This window comes from Saimiri boliviensis, chromosome 6, assembly GCF_048565385.1.
Source record: "Saimiri boliviensis isolate mSaiBol1 chromosome 6, mSaiBol1.pri, whole genome shotgun sequence".
NCBI lineage: Eukaryota > Metazoa > Chordata > Mammalia > Primates > Cebidae > Saimiri > Saimiri boliviensis.
Window position 1 is genome coordinate 110,978,265 of NC_133454.1, and position 20,605 is coordinate 110,998,869.

Consider the following 20,605-nt stretch of genomic DNA (forward strand, 5'->3'; position numbering starts at 1 on the left):
CCTTCTCCTGTACATATGCTTCATATACCCCCATTATCCTGTATTTTAATTGTTAACCTGCCAATAATATCCCACTATATTGCACACCGCTCAGTGGTTACATTTCCATACCCAGACAATATAAGCCTACTAGCACAAAGCAAATAAGCCACAGATTTTTAATGAAATGAATGTTCCGTCTTCAGACCTTTAAGAAAAGCTGTTCTTGGAATAATAATAATAATTTTTTTTAAAAAAAAACCACTAGTGTGGTTGTTTCTATAGCGTGAAGTGGTGTTTAAACAGTTAGCAATTGCTCTCCTGCACACTTGTGCAAGGACGTGGTTAAGCAATATCCTCATCCTTTTCCCAAGGAGAAAACCAAAAGCATACCAACCATAACACACAAAGTTAGAGGGCAATCCTGAAAGACCTAAAAATCACATACCTAGCAAGAAGCTAGCAGCCAAGCTAGTCGCTTGCCCGCCTGTTGGTTTATTTAGAGGGAAGTGGGTCTCAAACTTATATGCATACCAATCACCGGAGGCTGTTGTTAAAATGAAGTCTGATTAGGCAGGTTGCTTGCATGTCTAAAAAGCTCCCAGGTAATGCCAGTGCTTCTGATATCCAGACCTAGATAGACCTCTAGCCTCGACCTGTGCTGACCAGTACGGTGGCCACATGAGGCTATTAAGCCCCTAAAATTTGACTAGATAAGCTGTCAGTGTAGAATACCGATTTCCAAGACTTAGTTTAAAAAGTAAACTATCTCCATGATTTGTATAGATTACATTGAATTAATATTTTGTGTACTTTCAGTTAAATAAAATGTATTACTATGGTTACTTCCCTCTATATTTTACATTCCACACGTGGCTCCCATTATAGTGCTACTGGACAGCGGTGCCCTAGACTAACAACCGTCTCCATTCTGAAGATTACACTACTGTGATACTTTAAGAATAAAAGCAACACCTCTCTTCCTTTAGGTGGTTCGAAAGCACACCTTTTGTTCCCCAACTATTTACACTATCAGAAATGAAACGTTTTAAAAAGCAAACATTTTAAAAACCACAAAACTAGTTCTCTCACTTCTGCCTAAGCCCCATCTAAGCCACTGCTTTTCTCCCTCCGGTTCGCACGCTCCAAGATCGCATCGCCCACAGAAAAACAATAACCAAAATGCGGTCTCCATCCCTGAAGCCAAGATGGGAGAGCTGCCGAAGGTCCCGCTTCCCAGACGCCCAAACCCAGGAGGAGGAAACCTGGTAGTAGGCAAGTGACACCCTCTCGGCGGCTGCCCCTCCTCCTCCCCAAGCGCCGACCTCTCCAAGATGGCAGGAGCCGGAGACTCGCTTCCGCTTCCGGTGTGAGAGGCCCGGCCGGGGGAGGGGGGCGGGCAAGATGGCGGCGGCAATAGGGGTCCGTGGACGGTACGAGCTGCCGCCTTGCTCCGGCCCAGGCTGGCTCCTCAGCCTTTCCACCTTGCTGAGTGTGGCGGCACGAGGAGCCTTCGCCACCACGCACTGGGTCGTCACGGAGGATGGGAAGATCCAGCAGCAGGTAGCGGCCAGGACGTCCCTCTTCGCCCGTGCCCGCCCTCGCCCCGGGGGGATTCCCCTGCTTGGCCCCTGGCTGTTGGGCTCCGCGCGGCCCCTCCGGCAGCCTACCTTCACTCCGTGGTGGTGGAGGCACGGCGACCCCGGGCTCCCTGCACTCGGACCGGGCACTTCCCCCTCCCCACTTGTCTCTTGGTCCTCGTTTGGCCGCCTGGAAGTTCTCACCCTTCCACCTCGCGGGCCGCGGGCCGCGTGGGGAAGCGTCACCCAGCTGCGGGGAGACGGGCCCTAGGAACCTTTTCTTGCGCTCGGGGTTTAGAAATCACAGATTTCATTATTCCTGCCTGTGGTGTCTCTGGGGCTCACGCGTCACCGGCCCTCCCCGAGGAAATAGAAAGCAGGTGGCAGCGCCAGGGTGTGTGCGAGTCCCAGGGTGTGACAGCTTCTGCACCCCTAGCCTGTGGACTGTTTCATGCTGCTCCCCTAGTCTCGTCTACCACATGGTGGATTTCGTTTCTGGCTGTGTTGGGTTCAGTTTGTACGGTTACTCAGGTGAGCAGTGGCTCATTAGAAACAACATAGAAACACTCCCCTTCCGAAGGAATGCTTGAAGATGCCGCTGGTGGCGTTGCCTGCATCTTTTCAGCTGTTACTGCCCTCGTTTCCCAGTATACTTTGCTTTATTTCTTTACCTAGTTCCTCTGACCCAGCCTCGCATGGAGGATATGCGATTTCCTGGATTCTTGCATGCCTGAACTAATTTCCTCAGAGGCGAGACTGCTTTTCTTATATAACTTTGTGATTGCCTGCGTTTTGTAAATGCTGCTGATGCCTAAGGAGTGTGTATGGGTGTGTTCCGCTACAGAATCTTGGTAAACTTACTGACTAGGAACACTTAAGAACAATCTTGAAGTGTCTAACAAACATTTAGAAAGTGAAGTGTGTGCCCCATGCAGTTTAGCTTACTAATCTAAAACGTTTTAACTAGTGTGGTGGGAAATTACTGGTCCTTTGGGTTGTGTGTAATGAATCATGATAGGAACACATTGCAAGGTCTACTTTAAGGTGGGGTTTCGATTTAGATTTGCCAGTGATGGCAAACTGTATCTCAAATACAATAAGCAAGTTAAATATAATTTAAAATCCACTTAGGTATTCATGAGTGGTTTTCAGCATGTCTGAGAAAAGGCCATCTTCCTATTGGGTAACATTTTCTATATGACTTAAATAAGAAAAGTTTCCTTAAATATGTGTGTATGTGTTTCAGAAACCCAAGAAAACACTAAGTCCATATTGGAGTGCTGGTTGCTTCCACCCTTCTTTTGTTTCCTGATAGTGGTTTTCCCTGAGGTCTTTATGAAGGGAAATGTGGAATTAACTCCTGCTGCAATTTGGGGAGCTTTTCTCCTACTGGCTTTTCTGCAATATTGTTTTTGGCCACAGCTATTTATACTCTGACATTGACTTCTCCTTCCCATTTTGGTGTCCTATCACTCAGCTGAAAAAGTAGCCACCTAACAAGTGAAATCTGGTAAAAATGTTTTATTTATGCTTAACATTGTAATGGGAAAGTAGAGTCTGTTTTTTTGTTTTAATTTTTTTTTTTTAACAAATTCCTTCTTTATGCACTTTGGATGCATATGTATTAATGGGGGAAGACAGGGGTTCCTCGTAACTGCCTCAAAGAAACCGGGGAGATCTGAAGAATCTTTTGGATCTCAGCCAAGTCACTTCTGCACTAAGTAACTAGGCTTAAAGTTTAAAAAGCAAGCTTGCTTTATTACATGACTTTTTAAGTGATCCTTTTCATTGAATTTTCCAGTACTTTGCTATAGGTAACATTGATAGTGTTATGTTCAGGCAGCTACAATATTTTCTGCCAGAAGAAATAAAGTTGGTGTCTACAGTGCAACAATAAGAGGCCAGGGGAGGAAAGTTGGATTTAATCTGAAGAAAAGGCATCACATACAAATAAAGTAAAAGAGCTGGGTGCTGTGGTCAACTGCTGAGTTCCACTCTGATGGCTAATTGTGCATTACCCATGATTCCCTTCCTGGCAGTAATTTGTACGCAGGTAGAATCCAATCTCAATTTAGATCATGATTAATTGTCACATTTGGATATACTGTACTTAAGGACTTGAAAGATCCCATTAGTATATGAAATCCATATATGTTGCAGATCTATTGTACATTCAGAAACATAATTAATTAAAAGCTTAGTATATACAGATGCTCCTCAGCTTATGAAGGGGATATGTGCTGATAAACCGATTGTAGGTTGAAAATAGGGTAAGTAAAAAATGCATTTCATGCACTTACCAAACATTGTAGCTTAGCCTAACCCACCTTAAACGTGCTCACAACGCTTACATTAGCCAACATTTGGGCAAAATCATCTAACAGCCTCTTTTCCAATAAAGTGTCAAAATATCTCATGTAATTCATGAATACTTCACTGAAAGTGAAAAACGGAATGGTTGTATGAGCACTCATTACAGTTGCTACCAAATGCATATCACTTTTGCAGCATTGTAAAATCAAGAAATCATAAGGAAGTTGGGGACCATCGGTATACTTTGTCCTAACTGACATACTAAATTCTTGCTGCTTATTCTTTGTTACAATATTTGAGTGAGAACAAAAGTGTGATTTCAGTTGTTGTTTTGAGATGGAATCTTACTTTGTGGCCCAGGCTGGAGTGCAGTGGCGTGATCTCAGCTCACTGAAACCTCTGTCTTTTGCCTCCTAGGTTTAAGCGATTCTCCTGCCTCAGCCTCCTGAGTAGCTTGGATTATAGGCACCTGCCACCACACCTGGCTAATGGGGTTTCACCATGTTGGCCAGGCTGGTCTTGAACTCCTGACCTCAGGTGATCCACCAGCCTCTGCCTCCCAAAGTGCTGGGATTACAGGAGTGAGCCACTGTGGCTGGCCAATTTCAGTTTTAACATGACCTACTACCAGGGAAGGTGCTAAAGGCTAACTGGATTAACAGCTTTTAGGAAATTAGAGTGGTTACATACCTTTTGAGACCCTTTGATATTTAAACCTATCTAAATTAGATATATGGGTCATTGTTTTCCATAGTGATCATAAAGAAGTACTTATGACTTAAAAATCTGAATTGCCCAAAATACAGATTTAAACAAGGACATTTTCCACAATTGTAAATTTTTAAGTACAGCAAGGAGTCTCCCAAGAGAGATGAAAATTCATTTGATTTTTATATTTCAAGGTTTAGCAGATGATAAAGATAGGCACCCACCAGTTACATACCACAGACTTGTGAACATGCATATGTATTGGACATCGTAAATCATATATCCTTCAGTGGGTTGAAAGGGGGCTTGAGTAAGAGCAAGGAGCATACATTCCTGCAGGCAACCTCTTCACAGTCAGAATTGGGGCTGCTGCAGACAGCAGCTGGTATCCATTACTTGACATGGTGGTTAAAGAAATTTTTAGAGATAGGGGTCTTCCTTCATTGCCCAGGCTGAAGTGCATGGTTATTACCATGCACTGCAGCCTCAAGTGATCTTCCCACCTCAGCCTTCTGAATACCTGAGACTACAGGCTTGTGCCACCGTGCCCAGCAAGTTGTTGCTTTTCTCAATCCCTGCCTCAGCTAGGAAGCATAACTTCCCAGTTTTTAGGTTTTTTTGTTTACTGAGCTGCCACTGAATTCCCAAATATGGTCCAGGGAATCCTGGAGCTGAGATGTGAAGAGAACACTCTGTTCACTAAGTTCTTTTTCCACTGGTGTCGGGGGAAGGCTCAGAGAAAGCCCCTCTTCTTCTCTCTGGCTTTGTGCTGTTTACCTAGCTTTGGGCTTTGACATAACTCCGATACCCTAGTGTCTGTCGCTGGTACCTGGAACCTAGTAAGGCCAGCTCACTTTATTTAAGCAAGGGTCCTTAACTTGGGACCCATGGACTTAAGGAGTGAGCTATTATAATCTAGTTACTAAAAGGATCACTAGTGTAATCAGGCCAGTGGATCTTTTGGTTGACTTTGTGAAAAATAGATTTCAAGACAAATTTTGTGTTGTTTCATTTTGATGTTGTTTTTGCTGAATCACTAGTTTGACAATATCTGTTTTATATTTTTTATCAAGTGTCCAGCAATTTACCTGCACAAAGGTTAAACTTTTGTGAATTTGCCTAAGAGCCTAACCAGTCTATGTCACATCATTTCATTGAAAAAAAAAGTATGTTCCATGTTCTAAGTAGCATCTAACAGAGAAACCCTTGAAATGTTACCAGCTTGTCAGTTGTAGCCTTACCAAATCAAGAAGTTGTATTGCTAGCACTGAGTCCTCTGCCTCTAGATATTTTTCTTCGTAAATGGAGGGTTAAAAATTTAAGTAAATAAAGAGTATCATCTCTATCAGCTGTCTCATACATTTTAATATTTGTATTCTTTGTCACTGTTTCCCTCTTTTAAATCTTAGAACTGTAGACTTTTAGATTTGGAAAAAATTCTTAAAGATTATATAGTACAACTCCTATGACAGAAAGTCAACCAAAGTCACGTAACTAATACGTGGCATTTAGTGGCAATAGTAAATAAAAATGGATTAGTCATCAGGCACAGTGGCTTACACCTGTAATCTCAGCAGTTTGGGAGGCCAAGGCGGACAGATCACGAGGTCAAGAGATTGAGATCATACTGGCCAACATAGTGAAACCTCATCTCTACTACAAATACAAAAATTAGCCGGGTGTGGTGGCGTACGCCTGTAATCCTGACTACTGGGAGGCTGAGGAAGGAGAATCGCTTGAACCCGGGAAGTGGAGGTTGCAGCGAACTGAGATCGATTGTGTGCCACTGCACTCCAGCTCGGCAACATAGTAAGAGTCTATCTCAAAAAAAAAAAAAATGGATTAGCCTCTAGTAGCAAGCAGGTGAGGACTTTGTTCTCGTTGATTTTTCAGTACATTTTTCCCTCTCATAATACCTACAAAGGAAGGACTACCAAGAAGCATAAAAGCAAAAATGGAAATAATGAAGTAAAGGTATCTTCTTTTCCATTTTGCGCAGAATGTTTTGTGATAACTTAAAATTCAGGGTAAGTAGGAAGGGTCCTAAATAAATGTGAGTTCATTCACATTTACTTAATCATTTTGCCTCCAGTCAGACCAGTATCTTCAGACTTCAGATCCTTTTTTTTTTTTTTTTTTTAGACGGAGTCTCACTCTATCACCCAGGCTGGAGTGTAGTGGTGTGATCCTGGCTCACTGCAACCTCTGCCTCCTGGGTTTAAGCGATTCTCCCACCTCAGCCTTGCTAGTAGCTGGGACTACAGGTGGGCACCACCACACCCGGCTAATTTTTGTATTTTTAGTAGTGACAGGGTTTCTTCAAGTTGGCCAGCCTGGTCTCGAACTCCTGGCCTCAAGCAATCCTCCTGCCTTGGCCTCCCAAAGTTCTGGGATTACAGGTGTGAGCCATTGTGCCTGGCCTTTAATAGCTTATAAGTGAAGGCCTGGTTTAATTTTGGTCTGATGTTAAGTAATTTGGTTAATCTGGGAGAGAACATCCATATGGCACTGTGAAGCTGACAGCTTTATTTCTGCGCTTTTCAAAAGTAACCCATCTTTTTTTGTCATAGAGCACTGTTTCTATGTTTATACACTTCCGGATTTACTTACACCTGGAGAGGTCATAGTGGTTATTCAATAATTTGCTAGGCATTTGCTAAACCTTTACAGTTTGTCCAAGACTTTGGCTTCAAAGTGATTCTCATTCAGTCCATTTTTTTACATACTGTCCACTGTTATTTTACTTTTTATAAATTACCCAGATACTGACTTTGTTTATGCTGTAGGGCAGTGAGAGGAACTTGGAAATACACAAAGATAAATTAGAACTTTAAATTATTTTCCCAGTTACTTTTTAAATTTTTTTTTTAACTTTTTTAGAGACAGGTCACTGTCACCCAGTCTAGAGTGCAGTAGCACTGTCATAGCTCACCATGACCTTGAACTCCTGGGCTCAAGTGATCTTCCCACCACAACCTCCCTAGTAGCTGGAACTACAAGTGCATGCCACCACACCTGGCTAGTTATTTTTTTTATTTTTTGTAGAGATGGGGTTGTATTATCTTGCTCAGGCTGGAGTTCAGTGGCATCATTATGGCTCATTGTAACCTTGAACTCTTGGGCTCAAGCAATCCTCCAGCCTCAGCCTCCCATGTAGCTGAGACTACAGGCACCTGCCACCACAACCAGCTAATTGTTCATTTTTTGTACCAGATGGGATTTCGCCATTTCACCCAGGCTAGTCTTGATCTCCAGAGCTGAAGTGATCACCTGCCTTGGCCTCCCAAACTGCTGGGATTACAGGCATGAGCCATGGCACCTGACCAGCGAGCTCCTCTCCTTCTTAACTTTGTTTTTTGCTGTTTTGTTTTTGTTTGTTTGTTTTTTGCCCTTGCTCTCTTTCATACTCATCCTCTAGGTTGGTAGTTCTCAAATTTTACCTTGCACAAAAATAACTGGGGAGTTGGGAGTTGCTTGCCGAAAATGCAGATTTCCAGGCCACCCAGAGAATTTGATTCACTAGATTGGTGGTAAAGCCAAGGATTCTACGTTTTTATCAAACTCCTTAGGAGATTATAATGCAGATAGACCACACATGAGTCTAAGAAATTCAATTTTAGATATTGCTGTCCTTCCAGATTCTGTTCCAGCCTTTTTAAACTCTCTGCATACACCTAAGCACTCTCATCTTGTCTCAGGAGTTCAGTTACCATATGTATGCTGAGAGTATCTGCATTTCTTTTGTAACTTAGTTTTTTTTCTCCAGAGTTGTAGAGATTTAAGACTTTTTTGTTTGTTTGTTTTGTTTTGTTTTGTTTGAGACAGAGTCTCAAGCTGTTACCCAGGCTGGAGTGCAGTGGTGTGATCTCGGCACACTGCAACCTCTGCCTCCTGGGTTCAAGCGATTCTTCTGCCTCAGCCTCCCGAGTAGCTGGGACTACAGGCGTGCATCACCATGCCTGGCTGATTTTTGTATTTTTAGTAGAGACCAGGTTTTACTATATCGGCCAGTCTGGTCTCAAACTCCTGACCCTCTCAGTCCACCCACCTTGGCCTCCCTAAGTGCTAGGATTACAGGCATGAGCCGCCACCCGTGGTCAAGACCTTTATATTAAGTTTTTAAAATTTTTTTAAATTAAGATGAGGTCTCACTATGTTGCCCAGGATGATCTTGAACTCCTGGCCTCAAACAGTCTTCCCACCTCCACCTCCCAGAGTGCTAGGAATACAGGCATGAGCCACTGCACCCAGCCTGTATTAACTTTTAATTCCATGTGAATGTCTCGTAAGTACTTCAAGCTAAAATGACTAAATTGAAACTTGTTTTTACCCCTAAACTTGCAACAAGACTTATTATCTCTAATGTAATGAAAGATACAACCAACCACTGTTGATATGATTTGACTGTGTCCCCACTCAAATCTCATCCACCGTGATTGTGAGGCTTCCCCAGCCACGTGGAACTGTGAGTTCTCCATTAAACCTCTTCCCTTTGCAAATTGCCCAGGCTCAGGTATGTCTTTATCAGGAGTGTGAAAACGGATTAATACAACTATCTACATATTTGTTCATGTCAGAAATCTAGTTGTCCTTAATTCCTTTGTCTCCCTTAGCCCTTACCAAGATCTTTGTTTTACTAATCATATTTTACTTTTTCTCATAGCTACTATCATTACTTTGATTCACCTTATTATTGCCACAGCTTCCTGTTCTCCTCCTTTGTTTGATTTAATTAAAAATTTTGAAACCACCCTGGGCAACATGGTGGCACATCCCTGTAATCCCAGCTTCTCAGGAGACTGAGGCTGGAGGATCACTTGAGGCTGGGAGGCAAAAGTTGTAGTGAGCCAAGATCGTGCCACCGTACTCCAGCTTGGGCATCAGAGTCGGACTCTGTCTCAAAAAAAAAAAGAAAATTTGAATTTAGAAATAATGCATGGCATTGTAAAAGTAAACATCCAGCATGCCAGCATGAGAGTATTTAAAGTAATAAAGTAAAATCCTCCCACCTTTATGTACTCTCACTCTCCAGGGGAAGCTACTTTAATAGTTTGGTGCATATCCCAGGATATGGTCCAAATTCTTTATATTCACAAGGTTTTGGTAGGGGGAGGGACGCAGATTCTTCAGCATATCTTACATGACCTGGCTCTTCCTCTCTAGTCTTATCCCTGGTCATCCTTGAGTACCCCACCCTCACCCTAGAATATAACACACACACACACACACACACACACATACACAGAACCATACTGAGCTTTTGTGAGCATCCCCAAATATGCTGTGTTCTCACTTTTTCTGGGCCTTTGCACATGCTGTTCTTCCCCCCATCAGTCCAGTCTAGCTGACTCATACTCATCACAATATAAACATCACTTTCTCAGTGAAGCTTCTGTGATGCCCGAATTTGAATTAGCTGTTCTATGTGCTTCCATAGTATCCTGAATTCCGTTATGAAAGCATCTACCATACTATGTTGGGCCTATTTGCTTAGGTAAATACCACACTAGACTAGCAACATTTCTCAATGAATCCTTATAGTATTCAGTAATACAATAATCATCTGAGAACTAAGCCTAAAAGAAGCCTCAGACTTCCATGTCTTTAAAGCTTTGAGTAACGCATTAGTGAATTAGCCGTTAGACCCTCAGAAAGCATGCACAGTAGATGAGAAGAGCCATAATTTCAGAGATTCCTGCTTATCTACTGTAGTCATGCTATGTTATGCAAGGGAAGTCATCCTTGATGTCTTTGTGCCAGTTTAGATATAGCTGAAAGGTCAGCTTTATTGCCTAGGCATCAAAAAGCAAAAAGTATAGGGGCAACAAACGACAAGAAAAAAAGATAAACAAGCAGAAGAAAATAATCAGAAAAAACAGAGGCAAGGTAGATAAGAAATGGCAGCTGCACTGTTGAGGACGGATTAGAACCAGCTTTGGGGTTCAGCAGTTATTGCAGTTTGGAAGCCACACTGGTGACAGGAAACAGAAAGCGCTCTGATAGTGAAGAATAAATAAGAGGGCTTGCAAGCTGCTCAGGTCAAAAATTAGAACAGCTTTGCATTCCAAAATGTAAGGAGCAGGATGTAAGCTAAACTATAACCTGCATCTCAGCTGTACTCCTTGATAGCCGAAGTGAAAACAAGGGGAATTTTTCTGTGTTTGTGGTACTTTTACAGCCAGACACCCCCAAAGAGTTACTCGTGCTCATGGAGTCTCCTCTCTCCCTGTTCTTTTAAGCCCCCACTAATTCATCCTTCATCCCTACAGCTTTTGTCAAGATACTCAGAGCCTATGCTCAATTCTCACTAATCTTAAGTTCTTAGCAGCCCAGCATTTGTCTTCATTATCTTATTTAGCTCTTTTCTTACATGCTTACCTAAAACAGTGGCTGACACATGGTATACACCGAGGAAACACCGAATAAGGGAGAGAGTGTGTGCAAGCAAGCAACTTTACACCTGTAATAGCTCTTACATACATTCACATACGGAAGAGCCACCACATATTTCTGGTTTTTCTTCTCAATCCCTGGCCTTCACTTATTCTCTTCTGCGCAATTCATCTTTTCTTGATGCGTCTTAGATACTGGTGTGCCCCTTTTCTTCCCTCTGTACATATGTTCACCAGATGATCTTATGCAGTCTCAGGGCATAAAATACCAATCCATATTCTAAAGACTCCCAAATCCTATCTGCAGTTTCAACTTCTTCCTGAACTGGAGACTCATATATCCAACTGCCTCCTGAACATCACCATTTAGCTGTCTAATAGACATCACAGATATATCATGTCCTAAACTAAACTCTGAATTTTCTACCCCACCAAATCTGATCTTCCCGCATGGACAAAGTTGCTCAGGTCCAAAATTCTGGTATCTTCTTGACTCTTTCTCTCATATCTCATACCCATCCTAGCAATAGCCTGTCAGCTTTACTTCCAGAATGTTCCCTGAATCCAGCCATGTCTTTCCACCTCCGTTTCTGTAACTCCAGTCAATACTGTCTTCATCTCTTTACAGAACGTATGCAATGGGTTCCTACCTGGTCTCCTGGCTTCTGCTTTTGTCCTCTAGATCTGTTATCCCCAGAGCAGCCAAAGTAATCTCTTAAAAAGCACAACTGGTCATGGTACTCCTTTTGGGATAAGAGGGAAACAAAGAACATCAGAAAATCTTCCGTGGTTTCCTATCACACTTAAAGATTAAAATCTGGAGTTTCCCTTATGGCCTACAAGGTCCTGCAAGATCTAGAACCTGGCCCCTGTCTACTCCAGCCTCAGACACCACTTTCCTCCTTGTGTGGTGTGGTGTGGTGTGCTCTGCCTCAGCCATACCAGCCCTCAGGGTGCTTTTCAGACCACCAACTGTGATTCTGCCTTTGGACCTTTGTCCTTGCTTCTTCCTCTGCAGATGGCATCATGGCTCAGCCCCTCTTTCCTTTCAGGTCTCTTTCCACATGTCATCTCTTCGTCTCACTACTCTTACCTAAAACAGCATCTATTTCTACTATTCTGTATTCTTACTGTGCCTTATTTTTCTTTTTTCTTTTGAGACAGAGTTTTGTTCTGTTGCCCAGGCTGGAGTGCAGTGGCACAATCTCTGCTCACTGCAACCACTGCCTCCTGGGTTCAAGTGATTTCTCCTGTCTCAGCCTCCCAAGTAGCTGGGATTACAGGCACCTGCCACCACGCCTGGCTAAATTTTTTGTATTTTTAGTAAAGACGAAAATACTGTGTTCCCCCATCACTCCAGTCTAGCTGACTCATACTCATCATAATATAAACATCACTTTCTTAGTGAAGTTTCTGTGATGCCCAAATTTGAATTAGCTGTTCTGCGTGCTTCCATAGTATCCTGAATTCCGTTATGAAAGCATCTACCATAGTATGTTGGGCCTATTTGCTTAGGTAAATATCACCCTACACTCACATTTCTCAATGAATCCTTTTAGTATTCAGTAATATGATAGTCATTTGAGAACTAAGCCTATGTTTCACCGTGTTGGCCAGGCTGGTCTCGAAATCCTGACCTCAAGCAGTCCTTCCTCAGCCTCCCAAAGTGCTGGGATTATAGGCGTGAGCCACTGTGCCTCACCCATTATCTCATTTTATCTTCATACAGACCCAGTGAGTATTGATCTTCTTTCTATTGAATAAAGGTATTTATGCTGAATGTGATTAAACTCGTTAGCCAATGCCATGTAGCTAGGGAGTCTCAAAGTGTGAACTTAGGCTCAGATATTTTGATTCCACTCCCTGTTCTCTTTTCTGCAATTCTAAACATTGCTACCAACATAGGAAAAATTTCTGGTAGTTTTATTTGTGAAACATCACATTAAAAAAAAATTTAATCTGTTTTCAATTTTAGATTGAATTAAAAACCATAAGATAGATAATTGTTATTGAAAAGTATTTTTCCCCAAATTACTCAGCATGTTATAAAATGAAAGTTCTGTAACTACCACAGTCCTTTTTCCTGGATGCAGTCATAATGAACTTTTTCTTGTATATTCTTATTTTATTTTATTTTTGAGGTAGAGTCTCACTCTGTCACTCAGGCTGGAGTGCAGGGGCACAATCTTGGATTACTGCAACCTTCGCCTCCCTGGTCCAAGAGATTCTTTTCACATCAGCCTCCAAGTAGCTGGGATTGCAGTCACCCACCATCATGCCCAGCTAATTTTTGTATTTTTTGTAGAGACAGGGTTTTACCATGTTGGCCAGGCTGGTCTTGAACTCCTGCCCTCAGGTGATCCCCCTGCCTCAGCTTCCCAAAGCACTAGGATTCACCACACCCAGCCTTTCTTGTACATTCTTGAAATTTTCTATGTATTTACAAACACATAGTTTTTTTTTTTGTTTTTGTCTCATGACTTTTTTTTTTTAAACTGAGTCTCACTCTGTTGCCCAGGCTGGAGTGCAGTGATGTGATCTCAGCTTACTGCAACCCTTGCCCCACCAGGTTCAAGCCATTCTCCCACCTCAGCCTCCCGAGTAGCTGGGATTACAGGCACATGCCACCATGCCCAGCTAATTTTTGTATTTTTGTAGAGACAGGGGGTTTCACCATGTTGGCCAAGCTGGTCTTGAACTCCTGACCTCAAGTGATCCACCTGCCTCACTCTCCCAAAGTGCTGAGATTACAGGTGTGGGCCACTGTGCCCAGCCCTCATGACTTTTAGTTACTTAATAATGAGACTTAGACATCTATCGATGTCAGAAACCAAAAGCTACCTCCTCCTTCTTTAAGGCTGCATAGTGTTGTGTTATATGGATATTCTATAATTTATTTAATTAGTCCTCTAGTGACAGACATTTAGATTGTTTCTAGGTTTTTTCTATCATATACAATATGGTAGTAGGTGAACATGCTCATGTGTATATCTTTCCATGTTTCTATGCATGTATCTGTAAGCTGAATTCTTAGAGGTGGAATTACCTCATTCAAATAATGCATTATATTTTATTTTCTTAGATATTGCCAAAGTTGTCCTCAAGGCCTGCATCAGGAGTGTTTGAAAATGCCCAACAGTGTTCGGGATACATAAAACCTTTTTTATAATCTGATTCTAATGAAAGACCACTTATTCCTTCCCTTGCCTATAACTGAGCAGTGTTGTGGCTATCAGTAGACATATGAATAAAAAGGAACCTTCGGTTTGGTTTTGTTACCTTCAAAGAAAAATTAAACCTTTGTCATTAATGCATGTTTCATACTTGTTGGGATTGCATTAAAATGAATTAGTTATGCTGATATCTTTTCCCCAACATTTGATACTACTGTTTTGATTAGTAATCAAGTTTGGCTATATTCAGTTGTCTCTTTTTCAGAGCAGTGGTTTCCAGCATGAAATAGCAAAGTAATTCCCTGGCCATTGAGTTTACCATCACCTGAGTAATGATCAAGCTAATAAGATTCAATTTCTGGCACTGGTTTTAGTGTCCCATTTCAAATGTTTGACCAACCTATCTGACTAATAACTTTTAGGCCCACACTTGCTTTCTTCGTGTCTAGCATTACGTCTCATACTTAGTGGGTGCATATATTGGTGGGTGCATCCTATTTCTGCTCTGAAAAATGACCACAAACTTACTGGTTTAAAGCAACACTAATTTATAATCTTATCCCACATTCGCAGGGCTAAAATCAAGGGGCAGCAGTGCCACATACATTTCTGGAGGCTGCAGGGAGACTCCATTGCCTTGCTTTTTCTAGCTGCCAGTGGTGGCTCACATTTTTGGCTCTTGTCCCTCTTTGGTGCATCTTCAGAGACAGCTGTGTTGCACTCCTCTGACCATTCCTCCTTAGTCACATCCCTCTCTTTGACTGCCCTATTCCACTTTTAGGGATCCTTGGGATTATATTGGATCCTCCTTGTAATCCAGCTTATGCTATTTTAATTAATGTAGTCTGATTAAGAACCTTAGTCCTAATTCCTTAATTCCCTTTTGCCACATAATATATTCACAGGTTGTAGGGATTAAGACATGGACATCTTTCGTCCTTTGGGCCATCATTCTGCCTACCACTATGCTCAACACATACTTGCTGCTGGAATTTGAGTCACTTCTGAGTTGCGTATAAAGCAGCTCTAACAACAAACAACATCGTTTCTGTGTTTACAAGAATATAATCAAGTATACAAAGGAGAAAGAACCCATGACTGTTGTGCCGTGATCCAGATTTTCACTTACCTTCCTTCTGGAGTTGCAAATTTTCTACTTTATTAATTTTATTATTTGTGTATGTCCTCCCCGGTGACATAATTTAGAAAATGTGGACTGGTAGCACTATTGTAAGAAGTTATTCATTTGTGGTTTCATGTTGAAAATGATTACTAACTTGCTTATCAATTAGGAGAATGGAGATTGTTTACAGACATGAATATTTTAATAAAATCGGCAGCAAAACTATAAATGTTCAAATCTAGCTAACAACTGTGTAGTGTAAATCCAGTTGAGGGTAAAACTTTAGAAAACAGAGATATAAGGCCATAGAAATTCAGATGATAGTCAAGATTTAGCATATTCATTTATTTAAAGTTTGTTTTTTACTTTGATGACTTGATATCCTATAAAATTGAGATTGGTGATTGGTTTCTTTTTTTTTTTTTGAGATGGAGTCTTGCTCTGTCACCCAGGCTGTAAAACAGTGGTGCAGTCTTGGTTCACTGCAACCTCTACCTCCCAGGTTCAAGCAATTCTCCTGCCTCAGCCTCCTGAATAGCTGGGACTACAGGTGTGCGCAAACACGCCCGGCTGATTTTTGTATTTTTAGTAGAGACAGGGTTTCACCATGTTGGCCAGGCTGGTCTCGAACTCCTGACCTCAGGAGTTCTTCCACCTTGGCCTCCCAGAGTGCTGGGATTATAGGCGTGAGCCACCACACCTGGCCTCTGGTTTCCTAAAAATACTGTACAAGTACTCCGGCTTCAGAAAGTCATAATTAAATATATTTCCAAATCTTGGCCGTTCATTATAATAGTTGTATTGACCTCATACAGTGAAATGTTTCTAGTAAAAGATCTGTTTATATTACACGTTCCTTTTGACAGTTATAGCCAGAACCACATGTGCGTCCCTCTCAAGAGTGGAATGTAAATGTGAATGTGTACTATTTTGTGAATGTGTACTTCTCTAAACCTCAAAGAAGATGCAAGCCCATCATAGTTAGACTTGAATCCTGAAGAGAGAATTCCATGAGAAGTGGAGCAGCCAACTTTCTGCCTGCCTCATTCTGTCCCTATGAAATCCACCTTGCTTGCCTGGTAGGGATCATAAACAGAAGGGTCCCTTGGGCAATCATTTGAAAATAGCTGTGAATTAGATTTGTGATAAGGGTAAAAATCTGAGGGAAGAAAGGTAAGGAGCAAGAAAATACAAAAGATGTTGAATTTTTGAGGTGTTCTACCTGGCTCCTTATCTGTGAGAGGAATTTTTTTTTTCTCTATAACTGAATACATGAGGGAAAAATACAAGATTCTTCCTCAGACTTGAGCTTATACTTGTCATTACAGTTTGTTTAAGGAAAAAAAATGATATGATAAAACATGTTACATAGTATTCTAAAGTTTCAGTATTAACAAGATGACCTGTGGATAGCACCTTAAAAGAAAAAGAAGCCCTTTATAAATTTACATAATACATATTCACTGTAGAAGAAGTCAGAAAAGAGGCACAAGAAGAGAATAATCACCTGGAGTCATATAAATTGGAAACTACATTCTTTGTTTTTTTCTTTTTTTTTTAATTGCATTTTAGGTTTGGGGGTACATTTGAAGAACATGCAAGATAGTTGCATAGGTACACACATGGCAGTGTGATTTGCTACCTTCCTCCCCTTCACCTATATCTGGCATTTCTCCCCATGCTATCTCTCCCCAACTCCCCACCCCGCACTGTCCCTCCCCTATTTCCCCCCAACAGACCCCAATGTGTAGTGCTCCCCTCCCTGTGTCCATGTGTTCTCATTGTTCAACACCCGCCTATGAGTGAGAACATGCGGTGTTTGATTTTCTGCTCTTGTGTCAGTTTGCTGAGAATGATGGTTTCCAGGTTCATCCATGTCCCTACAAAGGACACGAACTCATCGTTTTTGATGGCTGCATAATATTCCATGGTGTATATGTGTCCCATTTTTCCTGTCCAGTCTATCATTGATGGGCATTTGGGTTGGTTCCATGTCTTTGCTATTGTAAACAGTGCTGCAATGAACATTCGTGTGCATGTGTCCTTATAGTAGAACAATTTATAATCCTTTGGATATATACCCAGTAATGGGATTGCTGGGTCAAATGGAATTTCTATTTCTAGGTCCTTAAGGAATCGCCACACTGTCTTCCACAATGGTTGAACTAATTTACACTCCCACCAACAGTGTAAAAGTGTTCCTATTTCTCCACATCCTCTCCAGCATCTGTTGTCTCTAGATTTTTTAATGATCGCCATTCGAACTGGCATGACATGGTATCTCAGTGTAGTTTTGACTTGCATTTCTCTAAGGACCAGTGATGATGAGCATTTTTTCATATGTTTGTTGGCCTCCTGTATGTCTTCTTTTGTAAAGTGTCTGTTCATATCCTTCGCTCACTTTTGAATGGGCTTGTTTGTTTTTTTCTTGTAAATCTGTTTTAGTTCTTTGTAATTTCTGGATATCAGCCCGTTGTCAGATGGGTAGACTGCAAAAATTTTTTTCCCATTCTGTTGGTTGTTGATTCACTCTAAGGACTGTTTCTTTTGCTGTACAGAAGCTATTTTGGCTTTTGTTGCCAATGCTTTTGGTGTTTTGGTCATGAAGTCCTTGCCTATGCCTATGTCCTGGATGGTTTTGCCTAGATGGAAACTACATTCTTAAAATGTGATACATAAACTGTCAGTTAAAGAGAGGCAGCAAGTTTTGTTTTGTTTTGTTTTGTTTTGAGATGGGGTCTGTGTTGTCCAGGCTGGAGTGCAGTGGCCTGATCATGACTCACTGCAGCCTCAAACTCCTCAAGTGATTCTCCCATCTCAGTCTCTCAAGTAGCTAGGACAGGCACGTGCCACCACACACCCAGCTACTTTTTAAGATTGTTTTGTAGAGATGGGTTTCTGCTATGTTGTCTGAGATGGGAGGGCAGTCGTGAACTCCTGAGATCAGATGATCTTCCCTCTCTGGCCTCCCAAAGTGCTAAGATTACAGGTGTGAACTATCACACCCAGGTGAGATTTTTTATACATATACTGTGAATGGAAAAACATCTCAGTTTCTCCCACTGTTCTTTTACAATATGTTTCTGACATCACCAACAAGCAATCAATCAGTTCTGCAGCTGACACTGGCTAGGTGGATTCCAATTCAGTTCAGACACTGTCTACCTGGCAATGACATCAGATCCTACAGGTCAAGAGCTCAGACAAGACTCCTCCCACCCAATTCAGTGCCAGCCTCTTTGACCAACTGGCTTCCAGTTGGGGCTCCCACAGCTGCCTCTTTGGGTTCAATTAATTTGCCAGAGCAACTCACAGAACTCAAGGAAAGTTACTTATGTTTACTGGTTTATTACATTACAAAAGACACAGATGAAGAGATGCATAGGGCGACATATGGGGCAAAGGGTGTAGAACTCCCATGCCCTCTCCGGGAACTTCCACGTGTTCAGCTATCTGGAATCTCGTGAACCCAGTCCTTTTGCGGTTTTATGGAGGCTTTATTACATGGATATGATTGAGTAAACCGTTGGCTGTTGGTGATCAACTTAACCTTCAGCCCCTCTTTCCTCACCAGAGATTCAGGGGTGGGGCTGATAGTCCTAATCATGCCTTAGTCTTTACAGGGACCTGCCCTCATCCTGAAACTGCCCAGGGTCTGCCAGCCATCAGTCAACTCACTACTGTACAAAAAGACAGCACTTTGGAGAGTCTAAGGATTTTAGAAGTTGTATGCCAGGAAAAGATTGATGGGGTGGAAGACCAAATATGTATTTTACAATATCACATACACAAAATAAATGCATGTGATCAAGGAAGAGACTAAAATGTATTCATGACTCGGCACAGCAGCTCACCTGTAGTCCCAGCTGCTCCAGGGGAGAGGTGGGAAGATTGCTTGAGCACAGGCCTTCAAAGTTACAGAAAGCTATGATCACACCACTGCACTCTAGCCTGGGTGGCAGAGCAAGACCCTATCCTAAACAAGAAAGAAAGAAAGAGAAAAACGAAAGAATGAAAGAAAGACACCCTTATTTCTGCATTCCTAAGGATGTGTAGGAACTGAGTCACTGTTGATAGGAATTTAAGTTGATTCAACTATTCTGGTAAAAAACTAGCAAAAACTGCAAATTTTAAAATGCCAAAAAAAGTACATTTCCTTTAGCCTAGCAGTTTTGTTTTTCTTCCTATTACAGGAAAGAAATAATCAGACAGCTGTCTAAAAAGTTTTTTGGTTTTTGTTTGTTTGTTTGTTTGTTTGTTTGTTTGTTTTTGAGACGGAGTTTCGCTCTTGTTACCCAGGCTGGAGTGCAATGGCGCGATCTCGGCTCACCGCAACCTCCGCCTCCTGGGCTCAGGCAATTCTCCTGTCTCGGCCTCCTGAGTAGCTGGGATTACAGGCACGCGCCACCATGCCCAGCTAATTTTTTGTATTTTTAGTAGAGACGGGGTTTCACTATGTTGACCAGGATGGTCTCGATCTCTTGGCCTCGTGATCCACCCGCCTCGGCCTCCCAAAGTGCTGGGATTACAGGCTTGAGCCACCGCGCCCGGCCTGTTTGTTTGTTTTGAGACAGAGTCTCACTCTGTTGCCCAGGCTGGAGTGCAGTGGCACAATCTTGGCTCACTACAACTTCCACCTCCCGGGTTCAAGCGATTCTCCTGCCTCAGCCTCTTAAGTGGCTAGGATTACAGGCAGGCACCACCATACCCAGATAATTTTTGTATTTTCAGTAGAAACAGGGTTTTACCATGTTGGTGCCCGCCTCAGCCTCTCAAAGTGCTGGGATTACAGGTGTGAGTCACCACACCTAGCCAAAAGTGAGTATCAGATGTTCGTTGTAATATTGTTAAAAAGAGAGAATAACTAAAAACCTGAATTTTAGTTAGGAACCTGGGTAAATAATATTAATCACTAAAAATATTGACGTAGATCTATATTTACTGGAAAGTCTGACAAAGTGTAGAGAGGAATAGAGAGAAGAAGGAAATAATGTAGTAGATATGTTATCATATTTTTCTGAAAATATTTATCTAGAAAGCTGTATGTGTATGTAGAAGTTATCCTGACATGATAGATATCTAACAACAGATATCTCTGAAAGTGAAATTTCAAGTAATTTTTATTTTTTCCTTGATATTGTCTATATGGTACTGTGTTTGTTTTTACAGTAAAATATATTTAGTTTATAATTTAAAGAAGATTTTGTTAGTATTAAGTGGCTTAAGAATAAAGATGGCTGATTTTGCCTGTGATAAAATGAACAACTTAACAGCTTAGGAATAGTGACTGCTAATTGGATCGTTGGTTTAATGTGACAAATTAGCAGTTTGAAAGAA

At 41.7% G+C, this 20,605-nt stretch overlaps 1 protein-coding gene across 2 annotated transcripts in view; it reads left to right on the plus strand.

Annotated features, from left to right (window-relative positions):
• The first annotated feature begins 1,338 nt into the window (after window positions 1-1,338).
• TTC17 (tetratricopeptide repeat domain 17) overlaps window positions 1,339-20,605 on the plus strand; it is a 141,298-nt gene continuing 122,031 nt past the window's right edge. For both annotated transcript variants that reach the window (XM_003920009.4, XM_039470799.2), the window contains exon 1: window positions 1,339-1,542. In XM_003920009.4, the coding sequence (XP_003920058.1) occupies window positions 1,384-1,542 (159 nt within the window). In that variant the 5' untranslated portion in view covers window positions 1,339-1,383. The remainder of the gene's footprint in view (window positions 1,543-20,605) is intronic.